Source organism: Phoxinus phoxinus (assembly GCF_949152265.1).
Source record: "Phoxinus phoxinus genome assembly, chromosome: 19".
NCBI classification, from domain to species: Eukaryota; Metazoa; Chordata; class Actinopteri; order Cypriniformes; family Leuciscidae; genus Phoxinus; species Phoxinus phoxinus.
The window spans coordinates 32,159,936-32,176,421 of record NC_136894.1 but is presented as its reverse complement, the minus strand read 5'-3'; the positions used below and the strand labels follow the sequence as shown (position 1 = coordinate 32,176,421).

General features: G+C 42.7%; 1 protein-coding gene across 1 annotated transcript in view; it reads right to left on the bottom strand.

Annotated features, from left to right (window-relative positions):
* Positions 1–16,486, bottom strand: part of LOC306987151 (NLR family CARD domain-containing protein 3-like) — a 43,675-nt gene that overhangs the window by 11,639 nt on the left and 15,550 nt on the right. Inside the window, exon 7 of the mRNA XM_079591215.1 lies at positions 8,616–8,789. Coding sequence (XP_079447341.1) covers positions 8,616–8,789 — 174 coding nt within the window. The remainder of the gene's footprint in view (positions 1–8,615; positions 8,790–16,486) is intronic.

Below are 16,486 nucleotides of genomic sequence, written 5' to 3'. Positions count from 1 at the left end.
TATATATATATGTGTGTATTTTGTAAATTTTAAAAAGCAATTTTAACCAGAACAAATCTAAATTGTATTCCCAAAATCATGCAGCCCTAGTTTCTCTTGATATCAGCATGTTCACAGGTTTTTTTTTTTTTAGGTACCAGTCCTGCTGACTTCAACATGAGCATGAGGAGGTAAAGTGAAAAATCAAACACCTTGGAAATGACAGGTATGCACTATGTTTCAGGAATGGCAAAGGTGTGTGACTGGTTAAGTCTCTGTCTTTAGTTCAGTGTGTTAAATCATTTGCTTTTTTTGCTATTTGTTGTGTATCTTTGGATTATGTTGTGTTGTAAATAATTTCAAACAATCAAAAAGCCATTCTTTTTTAAATCTCCTCATTCTTTGTGCAAGGTAATGTAATGATAGTGCCTAAGAGCTCCTAATAGGGCCATTATGGGAGGCTCTTTGTCTCTCTCAGGTGTGAAACACTCAATATTCATGGTGGTTTACGCCTACTCGCATAAAGCTTTCATACACAAGACATGTCTTACAAATTTTAAATCAATATATTATCTTATCTGAATGAGTAGTCAAGGTGATTTTCACATAGTTTTGGAGCAAATATTCTAGGCTACGTGATACAACTTTCAAAAGTCTTGTGAAGAAATAATCAGTTTAGGTATTATGACCTTATTTCAGTGACTTTTTTTTTTCATTTTCACAAACCACGCATAAATGTTATTATCTCAAAACTACAAACTTTTACATACATGCTGCTGACATATTACTGGAGTTTGTGCTGAATACAGTGTAATAATAGCCTGGCTCCGACCTCCTACGTACTTCCGCTCAATTTTTATTTTCCTTTAGTACTAGGAGGAGATGACGACAGCCTTCACGTGGCCTCCTCCGTGAGTAGCAAGAAATGGTGCAAGACCAGCTTGCGAAACTAATGTCGCCAACCAGTCATCATCTAGCTGGCAGACCGAGGTGCAAGAGACCGAAGGGACATGGTGCGTCCATGTCAGGACGAGTGACCATCCCGACCATCGAGTACCAAGGTCTGTCGGTGTTCCAACTTAATGTAGAGGGCCTTACCATCGCTAAAATGGAAGTCATCTACCATCTCGCTGACTCCCACAAAGTAGCAGCCGTCTTCCTCCAGGAGACACACTGTGACAGTGATAACCTCCTCAAACTGCCCGGTTTCCAGCTTGCTGGGTCTACCCACAGCAAACAGCATGGACTTGCAACCTTTGTAAGGAACAACCTTAGTTGGACAGCCACTGGCCAATCTCCACCAGGCTCGAGTATCGAATGGCTGTCCACTAAGGTGCAGACTTCAACGGTTGTCAATGTCTACAAGCCCCCACCATCAATGCTGACCATGGCATCACTCCCACCGGCACCTGCACCCGCCATCTATGCAGGGGACTTTAACTGCCAACACATAGACTGGGGTTACAATACCACACCAAATGGAGAGACATTAAGCCAATGGGCCTCCAATGCCAATGCGTTGCTGCTGTTCGACCCCAAAAAACCTTCAAGTTTCTTTTCAGCACGCTGGAACACCCACACCAACCCGGACTTGGCTTTCGCTGTGTGGCACACGGCTCAAAAACCAGAGAGACGTGTCCTGGATAGGTTCCCCCGCTCACACCACCGTCCGTCCATCATAAAGGTCCCATCCCTGGTGCAGCCAGTTGTAGGGAAACCCGTCAGGAGATGGAATTTTCGTAAGGCAAATTGGCAGTCATTCACTGAGGAGACAGAAAATACATCATTCTGTCTCCCAGACCCAGACAACGCCGACGTGGACGCTGGGTATGCAGCCTACTGCAGAGTTCTCCTTGGGGCAGCAAGGAAAACTATCGCCCGTGGCTTTAACACAAACTACATCCCGGGCTGGGATGGAGAATGCGGCCACCTCCTGCATGTCCACCAGCAGGCAAGCTCCAGGGAGGAAGTTGAAGAATCTGCAACGGTACTTCTGCAGAAGCTAGATGCCACCCGAAGGACAAGGTGGATAGAAGTAGTTCAGTCAATTGACTTCACCCACTCCAGCCGAAAGGCGTGGCGGACAATAAACCAGCTGACAGGTAGAACACCATCGACCTCCCGGTGCCCAATAAGAGCAAATGCCATTGCATCCCAGCTCCTTAAGAACAGCTGTTTCCCTGATGCTGATAAGAACTTTGCCCGCACAATATCACACCAGGTGACCTCCCTGTGTAGAGCAGCTAGTGTGGACGCCAACTTGTCAGGGGAATTTACAACAGCTGAACTCCAGACTGCTTTGAGACCAAACAAGGGAAAGCACCAGGCCATGATCACATCCACCCTGAGTTTGTGACTCACCAGAGTGTAAGAACATCTGTATGGCTCTGCTCATTCTATTCGACATGCCTTCGGAGGTCCAAGCTCCCGAAGATATGGCGCCGCGCTGCTGTTATAGCCCTTCCAAAACCAAACAAGCCTGCTGAAGACCCCAAATCCTACCGACCCATCTCACTGCTCTGCGTCCAATTCAAAACCCTGGAGAGGCTGATTTATAATCATATCGAGCCAATAGTGGACTCTCAACTCCCACGGGAACAAGCTGGCTTCCGGCGCGGTTGGTCAACGGTTGACCAGGTGACACTGCTCACCCAAGACATTGAGGACAGCTTTTAGGAAAAACAGAAGGCTGGAGTAGTGTTGCTTGATCTCACAGCCTCTTACGATACCGTCTGGCATCACGGACTCCACCTATAGCTACTAAAGACCATTCCCGACCGGCACATGGTGAAGTTCATCATTGAGATGGTGACGAACCGCAGCTTCACCTTAAAGACCAGTGACGGTCAATGCAGCAGGCTTAGAAGGCTGAGGAATGGTGTTCCGCAGGGTTCTGTCCTCGTACCGATGTTATTCAATATCTACATCCACGACTTACCGGAAACAACATCCCGGAAATATGGTTACGCTGACGACCTGGCCATTATGATGAGACGACAAACATGGGAGCAGATGCAGGCCAGCCTCAACCAGGACATGGACACCTTGGCAGCTTACCTGCGTGAGTGGCGTTTACAGCTCAGCATCGGCAAGACAGTTGCAGCAGCTTACCACCTGAACAACAGTGAGGCTAGACCGGAACTGGACATACTTCTTCAACATCTTGAAGAAGTGACGGCCAAAGTGTCATCAAGGGTCGCAATAATCCGACGCCTCGCTGGTACTAGCTGGGGTGCAACTGCCAAGGTGCTTCGAATATCAACAGTAGCTCTAGTCTTCTCCACAGCTGAATACTGCGCCCCAGCCTGGTGCAGAAGCCCACACGCCAGGAAACTCGAAACTGCCATAAACACCGCCCTTCAGACTATAACTGGCTGCCTGAAATATACCCCTGTCTACCATCTGCCAACACTAGCGGAAATTGCCCCGGCCGGCCTCCGACGAGAGGCTGCTACCCTTGCTCTTGCAAGGAAAGCCCAAAGATACAACTGGCATATCCTGCATAATACCACCACAACAGCACTGCCTCCTCATAGACTGAAGTCCCGCCACCCGTACAACAAGGCGGCACAAGATCTGCTCAGGTCCATCCCCGAGGACCTGTCTACAGTGGCATGGCTCGCGGCAGCCTGGAAGCAGGAGTGGGAGTCAGCAGGGCCCTCACGAATCCACCGCTACATCCATGACCCTGGAGGCGGTCTTGAAGGAGAGGATCTGCCACGCCGGCAATGGACTCTGCTAAACCGCCTGCGAACTGGGGTTGGACGTTTCAAAGCATCGATGAGGAAGTGGGGCCTGGAGGACAGAGCAGTGTGTGAGTGTGGGGAGCCAGAGCAGACTGCCGAGCACATTATCACCACCTGTCCACTATATAAACCACCCTCGGAGGCCGGCCTCTTCGACGTGGGACCTGAGATGAGAACGTGGCTGAGCTCTACTGAGCTGGACATTTGATGACGACACACGAAAGAAGAAGAAGAAGAAGAAGTACTAGGTCAGGGATTGTGGTGTATTCTTTGGTTTTCTGAAATCAAAATTTCACCGGTCTAATCAGCGAACAGAGGGAGTGGCTGAGAACGATGACGTTGATGTCGTGCGTTAGTTTGAGTTGTAGTTCAGTAATGGCAGCGGAGAAAGATGCGAGCGATCACTGATCACTACACAGCATTTGCGGCAGATTTGAACCGAGCGCAACGGCGTATTGTTAATGATTAGACCCAGCTTCGACAGTTGACTGAATACATTATCACTGTCCTTAGTGTCAAATATACATCAAGAATTTGTAATTGTTCCGTGAATTCTTAAATTCGAAGAACAAAACTTGCAGCTCTTGTTGACAGACATCTTATTCTAAACACAATCCTCTGATCATTCGGATACGCGTTTTACGGCCGGTTCCCGCGCATGACATACGTCATGACCAAACGTTAGCGATTGGTTATGGCAGGTCCTGAGTGGCTCTGGGTAGATCCAATAGTTTTAAACTTCAACAGAGGACCCGCCTACAAGGAAGTTAACGCTTGTCAAAGGAGAGAGGCCAGACTCTCTGTACAAATGAAATGTACGAGAGTCTGGTAGAACCAGGCTAGTGTAATAAGACTTTAGCCATGAAAATGTCACAAGTAACAGAAATAAGCACAAATGTTAGAGCATGTCAGAATTATATTACAGAATTATACAGAATTACATCTCATCTCATTATTATAAACACATTTTTAAAGCACATTTACCAAAATTTATCATGAAAGATCTATTGTAAAATACACAATTGATGTTTGCTTCATCATTGGATAACTATATGTTTTTAGACTAACTTATAGCCTAGGCCTACACTTAATTCTCTGTTGCACTTCATCTTTTTGTATGCACAGGCATCTTTAAATTTGAACAACAACAACAACACTGTGTTTATAAAACACATCAATAATGATCATGTGTAAATAGATTTTTCAATGTCCATATTACAATATCAAATATTTGGGTCTAATACTATTTTATTTTTATTTTATTGCGGTTTTCTCACAATCACAACATAACATGAAGTTAATTTATCAGACACTGATAATTATGTTAATTATATTTAAAAAATGTAACATACTCAAATAATCTATAAGCGTATTAAACAATCGGATGAATAATTCCAAAGTGTTTACGAGTAATTTGTTCAGGCCTGTAGATACAGTATGTTCTTCCATGCGCTTTCTGGTGGATATTCTGGGAAGCACAACAGATTTATTTAAATTCTAAAAAATGTGCTGACAGGCTTGATCGGCAGTACGCGGGAAAAAAATTGCATTCTTAATGGCCACATCTGTACCATATTAATTACAGTAAATGATGCATTATTACATGCAACTAACCCTCAACCAAATCCTAATCCTACCCTAACCCTATAGTACATGTATTTGCTTAATATTACTCGGTACTTAAATATATAATTACTCTGTAACAATGACACCTTCAAATAAAGTGCAATGGAATATACATTTTTTATGCAAGTACCCAAAAATCCTCAACATATCTGTATATGAACACGGTCGTCACATCTTTACATCATCCAATCATGTTTATACTATCACTAATATTGTAAAATTATGTCAGGCAGTAACAAACTTGGCTTGCAACTCAAATAAACCAGTTTGCTATTGCTGGAGATTTTAACATTCACATAGATAATGCAGAAAACAATATGGCAAAAGAAATCAAAACTGTTTTTAAAACTTTTGATCTGACTCAGCATGTACATGGACTGACACACAATTGTGGACACACTCTAGATTTACTTATCAGTAAGGGTCTAAACATTTCATTGATTGTTATTAAGGATGTAGCACTGTCTGATCATTTCTGTATTTTCTTTGATATATTGATCTCTCCTGCCATTGAAGCTAGATCTGTGTCTGTCAAGAAGAGATGCTTAAATGAGAACACTAGTGTACTATTTATGAAGGCTATATCTTTAACACCAAGCATATCTGCTGACTCTGTTGATTGTCTCCTTGATTCTTTTAACTCAAAAGTTAGAAGCAGAAGAAAAGAGGAGCTCACTCCGCGACCAGATGTGACTGAATGCTGAATGCATGCTGCCTGAACCCGTTTGTGCTGAAGTTAGCATAGGCTACACACATCTCAGGCAGGATCATGGTCCCCTTCTAGCCAGCATGCACGAGTATGTTGTTTGTTTACTTTTTTGACGAAGTCTTATAAACCAACTTAAACAGTTATAGGTGACTAGAGATGTGTTGTATAGACAATGATCATGTTCTATAATCTGCGCTATCTGAACACTCTCGTCTACTACTCGTCTCTCTAGTCACTCTCAATGCTCTCAAGGCGGGCTTTGGTAAACTCTCTCCCCAAGGTGACGTCATGCAATGCATTGTGGCGGAAAGGAGAATCGTTGCCGCTGTAAGATAGTACCTACTTTTTCGTATTATATTCCGTTTTGTGATACCCAACAACATAAAATACAATGGATAACAGTTTAAATGTTCATTACCAACAAGCAAATTGCACAAATTCGTTGAAAAATTAAACCTGCAACACGGCATTTAAAGTATTATTACTGGTATATAAATCATTTAATGGCCTAGGACCTCAATACATTGCAGATATGCTCAGTGAATATAAACCCAACAGATCACTCAGATCATTAGGATCACATCAACTAGAAATACCAAGGGTTCACTCAAAGCAAGGAGAGTCCGCTTTTAGCCATTATGCCAGCCGCAGCTGGAACCAGCTTCCAGAAGAGATCAGGTGTGCTCTTACAGTAGCCACATTCAAATCCAGACTCAAAACACATCTGTTTAGCTTTGCATTTACTGAATGAGCATTGTGCCACTGTTCGTAGAACAGTATTTGAATGACGATATTAAAGTTTTCGTCTGAGAAAGAACTAAGAATGTGAATGCAGGGCTAAGGAAAGTGAAAAGAATGTGCAAGTAAATGAAAGAGAAAAGAAAGTTGATAGATGGAAGTCGTAAGAAGATTGAAAGAGAAAAGAAAGTTTGATAGATGGAAGTCGTAAGAAGATTGAAAGAGAAAACAAAGTCGTAAGAAGATTGAAAGAGAAAAGAAAGTTGATAGATGGAAGTCGTAAGAAGATTGAAAGAGAAAAGAAAGTTGATAGATGGAAGTCGTAGGAAGATTGAAAGAGAAAATAAAGTTGATAGATGGAAGTTGTAAGAAGATTGAAAGAGAAAAGAAAGTTGATAGATGGAAGTCGTAAGAAGATTGAAAGAGAAAAGAAAGTTGATAGATGGAAGTTGTAAGAAGATTGAAAGAGAAAAGAAAGTTGATAGATGGAAGTCGTAAGAAGATTGAAAGAGAAAAGAAAGTTGATAGATGGAAGTCGTAAGAAGATTGAAAGAGAAAAGAAAGTTGATAGATGGAAGTCGTAAGAAGATTGAAAGAGAAAAGAAAGTTGATAGATGGAAGTCGTAAGAAGATTGAAAGAGAAAAGAAAGTTGATAGATGGAAGTCGTAAGAAGATTGAAAGAGAAAAGAAAGTTGATAGATGGAAGTCGTAAGAAGATTGAAAGAGAAAAGAAAGTTGATAGATGGAAGTCGTAGGAAGATTGAAAGAGAAAAGAAAGTTGATAGATGGAAGTTGTAAGAAGATTGAAAGAGAAAAGAAAGTTGATACATGTAAGTTGTAAGAAGATCCTTTTAAAAGAAAGATCTATAATAGCTACCGGTTGATGTAAAATACGTCCGACTGTTTGCACTGTATTTTATTATTTTATTTTCCAAACTGTGATTCAGGAAGATTTCATTAATTTTTAGGGCTGTCTGATTGGAAGAGATTTTGAAGGGGAACGGGAGAGCTTCACTCCGACGAGGCGAGTGAGGATTAGCTATACTATGGAGAGTTTAAAGGTTCGCTGTTTATTTAAAACAGCAAAAGTGAAACGTGCTCTGTGGGGGCCCCATTGGGCAATACTGGTGTAAGACACCACTCCAGCAGAGGACGTCCCTGGATTGTAGGTCCAGTGGCTCCGCAAACCTGCTCAATCACTTCCATCTCAGATAGATTCTTTTGATTATTTTAATTTCTTCTATGTAAAGCACTTTGAATTACCACTGTTTAGCTTTGCATTTACTGAATGAGCTCTGTGCCACTGTTCGTCCGACTGTTTGCACTGTATTTTATTTTCTAAACTGTTTTATTCTTATTTCTTTTATTATTTATGTAATTATTTTAATTTCTTCTATGTAAAGTACTTTGAATTACCACTGTGTATGAAATGTGCTATATAAATAAACTTGCCTTGCCTTTGCTTTGCCAACCTCTGGCTTGGCCTTTTCTCTAAACAAGGCCTTCCTTCCTTCAAGGAGCTCTCCTGTCAAAATGAAAGTCCATTTTGCCAACTACAGGATGTTTCTGCACCAAACATAAAAGTCCCACATACAAAAGATAGAGAACTAGAGGCCTGAAGCCAATTGAATCATACCCATACTTATTTTACCGTATTTTTTCCTCCTTCACATTTGTGAAATAAAGTATGTGTATTTCTCTTAGCCTTAATATAGAGGTGTCACAAGGCACATTGGAAATAATCTTATGAAAATAAAAGCAACAGTCCCATTAGTAATTTCACAGTAGACCATATGAGAAGTTTATACAAACTTACCCGATTATCTCCAGTTTACAGTGAGGATCCTGCAGTAGATCAGAGAACAGCTTCACTCCTGAATCTCCTACTTTATTCTCAGACAGATCCAGTTTTCTCAGGTGTGAGGGGTTTGATCTCAGAGCTGAAGCCAGAGCAGCACAACCTTCTTCTGTAACACCACAATCCCTCAACCTGTAGAGAACAATGACACTCTTCAGTCTCTCAGTTCAGGATCTACAGCTCAGATAACTTCACAATCAGACACTTAATCCACGGCACCATTAACAGGTCCAGTCTAAGGTTCAGACCCGCTTCTATAAACTGCTTGAGTGGGTTAGTTTCCACATCATAAAAATTGCAAGAATATTTGATAACACTTTATCTAAAAGTGTCCTTGTTACATATTAGAGATGCACTGATTACACAAATTGAGCAGTGCAACGTTTGATATGTTTGGTTGACTATTTTATTTTAATAATGAACAGGCCGTGATATCAAGTAAGCAATTCAAAAATATTTTGTGTGTGCACGCGAGAGGCATCGAATGACCTGAATTCCCCTTTTTAAGGAGAGTAAACTCTTCCTCTGTAAGTTATGGTCATAGAGATAAAAGCAAGATAAAATTAATTAATTTACAAAAGATATTCATATTTTATAAAATAACGAAAACAAACTGAATGTCTCTGTGTCCTTTATAGTTCCCTTTTGAGGGAACTTGTGATGCGTCGATGACGCTTTGGGAATGCCTCCGCGTGATTACGTCTGAAGCACGTATGTCAACTAGTCCAATGAAAAGAATTTACTCGCGTTAGCTTTTGTGCCTCAGCAAAGCGCTCTGTGTCAAAACTGTCTGTATATTTATTGTTGTCTGTCACTGATATATATATATCATGGCGAAACAGCTATTGAAGTCTTGTGCTTCTCCCTGCCCCTGTTTCCTTACGGGTGTATCCCACACATGATCTTTGTGTAGTTTGTTTGGGAGTGGAGCATGCTATGTCAGCCTTCGAGGGGGCTGACTGTCATCATTGCGTTACTCGTTACTTGTGTTACTTGTGTGGATAATGTGTGTGATTTGTATTAGTATTGTTGTTGACATGCTGCTCTTAATCAATTGCCCCGTGTGGGATCAATAAAGTTGATTGAATTGAATTGAATTGAATTGAATTGCGAGCGTCTCCGCATGCTCCGCTCCCGCCTGTCCACATTCGAGGATGATGGACAGGCTCGCGAACCTCAGGGCGCTGGACCCGCTGCTGCCGAGGCAGCACGGAGAAGGCTCACCTGGGGTTTGCAAATGGATCTCTCGGCGGGGTTGGAGACGGGCTCTGCCTTATCTCCTCCATTACCCGAGGGATCCATTGCTCTCTTGCCGGTGTCGGAAGCCCGCCCAGCGGCTTCTTCCACCCAGGAAGAGAGTCCGATGCTTTGGTGCTCTAGCTCTGAGGAGGTAGACTTACTGAGTGTTGGTGAAAGTGACACAAACACAACATGGGGGGAGGATTCGGCATCTCTTTCCCCTGCATAAGAGGAGCTTGTGGAGGTGATAACTCGTACTGTTGACAAATTAAATATTGACTGGCCAGCAGAGAGAAAAGATGCTTGTACTAAAAGCAAGTTAGATGAGCGCTTTTTAACATCTAATATTTCATCTCCATCAAGGGCCCTTCCATTTTTTCCTGATCTACATAGTGAGCTATGTAGATCATGGGATAAACCATATTCTTCACGTCTCTTCAGTCCGCAAGTGCATACATATTATATAAGAGGACTGAAGGAATATGTTTATGGGTCGATGCCCCCGGCTGAACAGGCGCTCGCGAGCTATCTGTCTTCTGGGTCAGCATTGTCCCTGAAGGCTTTCGTGTTGCCCAATAAACCACTAAAAATTACATATAATTTAGTGGGCAAAGCTTATATGGCAGCAGGTCAAGCTGGAGCCAGTCTGCACACGATGGCAGTGCTACAAGCCTACCAGGCAGACCTGTTGGGGGATATCGATAAGAGTGAGGGAGTTAGTCCTAACGAAATTCGAGAACTTCGTCAGGCCACAGTTCTTTCTCTAAGGGCTACGAAGGAGACCGCTCGTGTTATTGGGCGGTCTATGGCAGCCCTCGTAGCTACTGAAAGACACCTTTGGGTTAACTTAGCTGAGAAAAAAGAAAAATATCGGGCTTTTCTTTTGGATGCCCCTATTTCTCCCTCTGGTCTTTTGAGTGACTCGGTGAACACAGTTGTTGAGAGGTTTCAAATGGTAAATGGACTGCATTTATATAGCGCTTTCACAGACCCAATGGCCACCAAAGTGCTTTACATATTGCCTCACATTCACCCATTCACTCACTCATTCGTACACCGACTGTGGTGTCAGCCATGCAAGGCGCCATCCAGCTCGTCGGGAGCAGCTAGGTTAAGGTGTAAGGGTGTCAGGAGAGGTTTCAAGAAACTAAGAAACAATCAGAGGTTTTTAAAAAATTCCTCCCTCGCCGAGTCCAGCCACCTGGGGATGCTGGGTGTGAGCATCCCCAGCCAAACTCCTCGCACCGCATGCAACAGAAAGTGAGTGTTGCGTCTCGTGCTCCTCCCACTAAATCATGGGGGCCGAGTCAACACTCCCACCCGAAGTCCTCTAAGTCAAAGCCAGATCTGAGGACCGTTCTTATGGCGAAGAAGGCTTCGGGTCAAAAGAGGTCCTGACGCAACGGGCTTCAGACCGTTGAGGACAGCCCTAGCCGGGGTGGAGCGGTGTTCACCTCATTATAGCACCTGGTGTTCTTCGGGGTCCTCAGGGGACCGTTCTGCCAACCCCGCCACTCTTGGTGCCTCGGGGCGCAGAGGTCTCCAGCGAGCTCTCAGCTCAGTGTCAACTCGACATTGTGTTAGACTCTCGCCTTCTGAGAGGGGTTCAAAAACATTCAGTTCGGTTGTTTCCTGCCAGTATGCTTCAGGGCGCCGAAATGGCTGTTTCGATAACACCAGAGGCCAGTCTCGAGAGATTGGTACCCTTAGTAGATTTTAGTAGATCTCCATGGGTCCTGCAGATAATAGAGAAAGGTTACAGAATCAAGTTTGGTTCTCCTCCTCCTCGTTACAACGGGGTGTTACTCACGTTAGTACATCCCGAGAAGGCTCTGGTAATGGAGCAAGAAGTAGAATCTCTCTTAGCGAAAGGAGCTATAGAGCAGGTGTACTCGCCCGACAGAGAATCAGGGTTTTACAGCCGCTACTTCATTGTTCCAAAAAAGGATGGGGGGTTGCGTCCCATTTTAGATCTTCGTCTGTTGAATCGTGCAGTCATGAAACTCAAGTTCAAGATGCTCACACTCAAACAGATCGTGACTCAAATCAGATCCGAGGACTGGTTTGTCACGATAGATTTAAAGGTCGCTTACTTCCATGTCTCCATCCTCCCTCAACACAGGAAGTTCCTGAGGTTTTTTTCCGGGGGGCAAAGAATACCAATATCGGGTGATTCCATTCGGTCTAGCTCTAGCACGTTCACGAAGTGAGTAGATGCAGCTCTGGCCCCACTCAGGCTGCAGGTCATACGCATTCTGAACTACATCGACGACTGGCTGATTCTGGCAGAATCGGAACAGTTAGCGGTTCGGCATCGAGACGTCGTCCTTGCTCACATGAAGAAAATTCTCCCCGAGGGGAAACCCACTTCGTATGATCAAGATCATACGGCATGCCTCCTTGCCTTGGTTATATGGAGGAAACACTGGTTCCTATCCCAGGGTCCGGTGTTGGGAGCTCTTTGCCATCGAGTTGCGATCCCAACAGATGCTTCCCCTCACCGCCTGGGGAGTGGTAATGGAAGGCTGCTCAGCTCAAGGTCTGTGGAGGAGTCATCATCTCTCTTGGCACATACATTGCCTGGAGATGATGGCTGTCTTCAGTGTGTTGAAACATTTCCTTCCAGACCTGAGGGGCCATCATGTGCTCGTCCGTACAGACAACACATCGGTGGTCTCTTACATAAATCGTCAGGAGGGTCTGTGTTCGCGTCCACTCTGCAAACTGGCGCACCAGATCCTCTTGTGGTCCCTAGGGAAGATACTCTCTCTGAGGGCAGTGTATATCCCAGGGTGGGTAGTACATCTTTGGGTTGAGACCCCCTGATTATACGTTTCCTTCCTGCAACACGTACTAGGGTGCCGGCTTGGGATCTGACAATAGTTTTGGAAGGCCTTTCAGGGGCTACCTTCAAGCCCCTAGAGTCGGTTTAAGAGAAATTTCTGAGATTCAAGACCATTTTTCTTCTTGCTATCTCATCCCTCAAAAGAGTCGGAGACCTTCAGGCCCTTTCGGTTTCTCCCACCTGTCTTGAGTTTGCACCTGGGATGTTCAAGGCCAGGCAAGGCAAGTTTGTTTATATAGCATATTTCATACACAGTGGTAATTCAAAGTGCTTTACATAGAAGAAATTAAAATAATTACATAAATAATAAAAGAAATAAGAATAATTAAAACAGTTTAGAAAATAAAATACAGTGCAAACAGTCAACGAACAGTGGCACAGTGCTCATTCAGTAAATGCAAAGCTAAACAATTCAATTCAATTCAATTCAAGTTTATTTGTATAGCGCTTTTCACAATACATATTGTTTCAAAGCAGCTTTACAGAAAATGCATTTCAAAAATATACATACAAAAAATACAGTTAGTTAATCATAAAATTTAGGGCATAACATATCGCCGGCGTTGGGTCGTCTCTTCACAGGCGTCGAGTCGTCTCATCACAGGCGTTTGGGCATCTGAAGTCTCCATGAGAGGCTGGATACATAACTGGAGCTGACGAACTCTATTTGAGTTATCTCAGGACAGGCGTCCCGAGATAACAACAAAAAAGGCAGATGGGAAATAATTAGCGTAGCTGCTGTTCATAATATGAATGCATTTGATCTGATTTAACTGTAGTATAAAAGGTATGAGATGCATCATGTGAATGCTTGGCTAAAGAGATGCGTCTTTAATCTAGTTTTAAACTGGGAGAGCGAGTCTGAGCCTCGGACAATATCAGGAAGGCTATTCCAGAGTTTAGGAGCTAGATGTGAAAACGCCCTCCCTCCTTTAGTGGACTTAGTTATCCTAGGTACGACCAGAAGCCTCGAATTTAGCGATCTTAAAGAGCGCGATGGATTATATGGCGATAGAAGATCTCTTAAATACACAGGAGCTAAACCATTTAGGGCTTTATAGGTCAGTAACAATACTTTGTAATTGATACGGAACTTAATAGGTAACCAGTGTAGAGATGATAAGATCGGTGTTATATGATCATATTTTCTTGACCTAGTAAGAACTCTAGCGGCTGCATTTTGGACTAACTGTAGCTTGTTTACGGAGGATGCAGGACAACCAGCTAATAAAGCATTACAGTAATCTAGTCTCGAGGTCATGAATGCATGAACTAACTTTTCTGCATCAGAAACTGATAGCATATTACGAAGCTTAGCAATGTTTCTAAGGTGGAAAAAGGCTGTTCTTGAGACATTTGAAATATGATTTTCAAAAGACAAGTTGCGGTCTAGTATAACACCCAGGTATTTTACTGTAGAGGATAAAGTAACAGGACGTCCATCTAGATTAAGGTTGTATTGTAAGAGGTTTTGTGGGCAGTTTTTTGGACCAATCAGTAATACCTCCGTTTTATCTGAATTTAATAGAAGAAAATTACACGTCATCCAATATTTTATATCTTTAACACACTATGTCATTTTAGATAATTTTGTGTTATCGTCTGGTCTTGATGAAATATATAATTGAGTGTCATCAGCATAACAGTGGAAACTTATTCCATGTTTTCTTATAATATTACCAAGTGGCAGCATATAAATTGAGAATAGCAGGGGGCCTAATACAGATCCCTGCGGCACTCCATAATTTACTGACGTTATCTTTGATTTTTCCCTATTTAAATGGACAAAATGGTAACGGTCTGATAGGTACGATCTAAACCAGCTTAATGCCTGTCCCTGAACACCAGTGTAATTTTGAAGTCGATCTAAGAGTATTTTATGATCTATAGTGTCAAACGCAGCACTAAGATCGAGTAAAACTAGTATTGAGATACAGCCTTGGTCAGAAGCTAAAAGTAAATCATTAGTGATTTTAACCAGCGCAGTTTCTGTGCTATGATGTGGCCTGAATCCAGACTGAAACTTTTCATAGATATCGTTTTCTTGCAAGAAAGAGCACAGTTGAGCGGACACAACTTTTTCTAGTATTTTAGACATAAATGGAAGATTTGAAATGGGTCTGTAATTTGCTAGGTTATTTGGATCTAATTGTGGTTTCTTAATAAGAGGTTTTATAACTGCCAGCTTGAATGTTTTTTGAACATGTCCTAAAGATAGAGACGAGTTAATAATATTGAGAAGAGGCTCTTCCACTACAGGTAACACTTCTTTCAGTAGTTTAGTGGGTATTGGATCTAATAAACATGTTGTTGGTTTAGATGCAGTGATAAGTTTATTTAGCTCTTCCTGTCCTATAGTTGTAAAGCGCTGTAGTTGTTCTTGAGGGGCGATAATTGAGGCTGAATCATAAGACGCTGTCAAAGATTGTACATTTACAATTGAGTTTCTGATGCTTTCTATTTTCTCAGTGAAGAAATTCATGAAATCATTACTATTAAAATGTAACGGAATATTTTGTTCAGGTGATGTCTGTTTATTTGTTAATCTAGCCACAGTGTTAAATAAAAACCTTGGATTGTTTTGGTTATTTTCTATTAGTTTGCGGAGATGCTCAGCCCTTGCTGCTTTTAGAGCCTTTTTATAACGTGACATACTGTCTTTCCACGCGATTCTAAAGACCTCTAAATTTGTTAAACAGTGGTAATTCAAAGTGCTTTGCATAGAAGAAAGCAAAATAATCAAAAGAAATAAGAATAATTAAAACCCTATCTGAGATGGAAGTGATTGAGCAGGTTTGCGGTGCCACTGGACCTACAATCCAGGGACGTCCTCTGCTGGGGTGGTGTCTTACACCAGTATTGCCCAAAGGGGCCCCACAGAGCACGTTTCACTTTTGCTGTTTTAAACAAACAGCGAACCTCTATACTCTCCATAGTATAGCTAATCTTCACTCGCCTTGTCGGAGTGAAGCTCTCCCGTTCCCCTTCAAAATCTCTTCCAATCAGACAGCCCTGATAATTAATAATCACCCCTATCTGAGATGGAAGTGATTGAGCAGGTTTGCAGTGCCACTGGACCTACAATCCAGGGACGTCCTCTGCTGGAGTGGTGTCTTACACCAGTATTGCCCAATGGGGCCCCCACAGAGCACGTTTAACTTTTGCTGTTTTAAACAAACAGCGAACCTCTATACTCTCCATAGTATAGCTAATCCTCACTCGCCTCGTCGGAGTGAAGCTCTCCCGTTCCCCTTCAAAATCTCTTCCAATCAGACAGCCCTAAAAATTTATAAAATCTTCCTGAATCACAGTTTGGAAAATAAAATAATAAAATACAGTGCAAACAGTCGGACGTATTTTACATCAACCGGTTTGTGGCAAATAAGAGAATCTGTCCCACAACATTGTTTACTTTCACTTTAGCGTGATTTTGGGTGGAGTGTCAATTAACAACGGAAGGAAGTTGTATTTAAAGGGAGTGTGTAACGTTAGTACCTGAATCTGGAGCGTCATCCGTTTGTTTGCACATGAGGTTTGCCAGTATGAGTGATGGTTTGATGGAAAGACGATGTGCGTGTCAATCAGCTGTTTCATGTGAAACTAATGGGTCTGGTGCGTGACTGAAGCAGTGCGCTTCCAGACCGATTGTCGTGAGCTGTCCTGAAGGCAATTCGGAAAACTGCTTGTCCACCTATCTTGGTGTCTGATGACCCGCGATACTCATTGGTGCCTTCAATATCTGCAA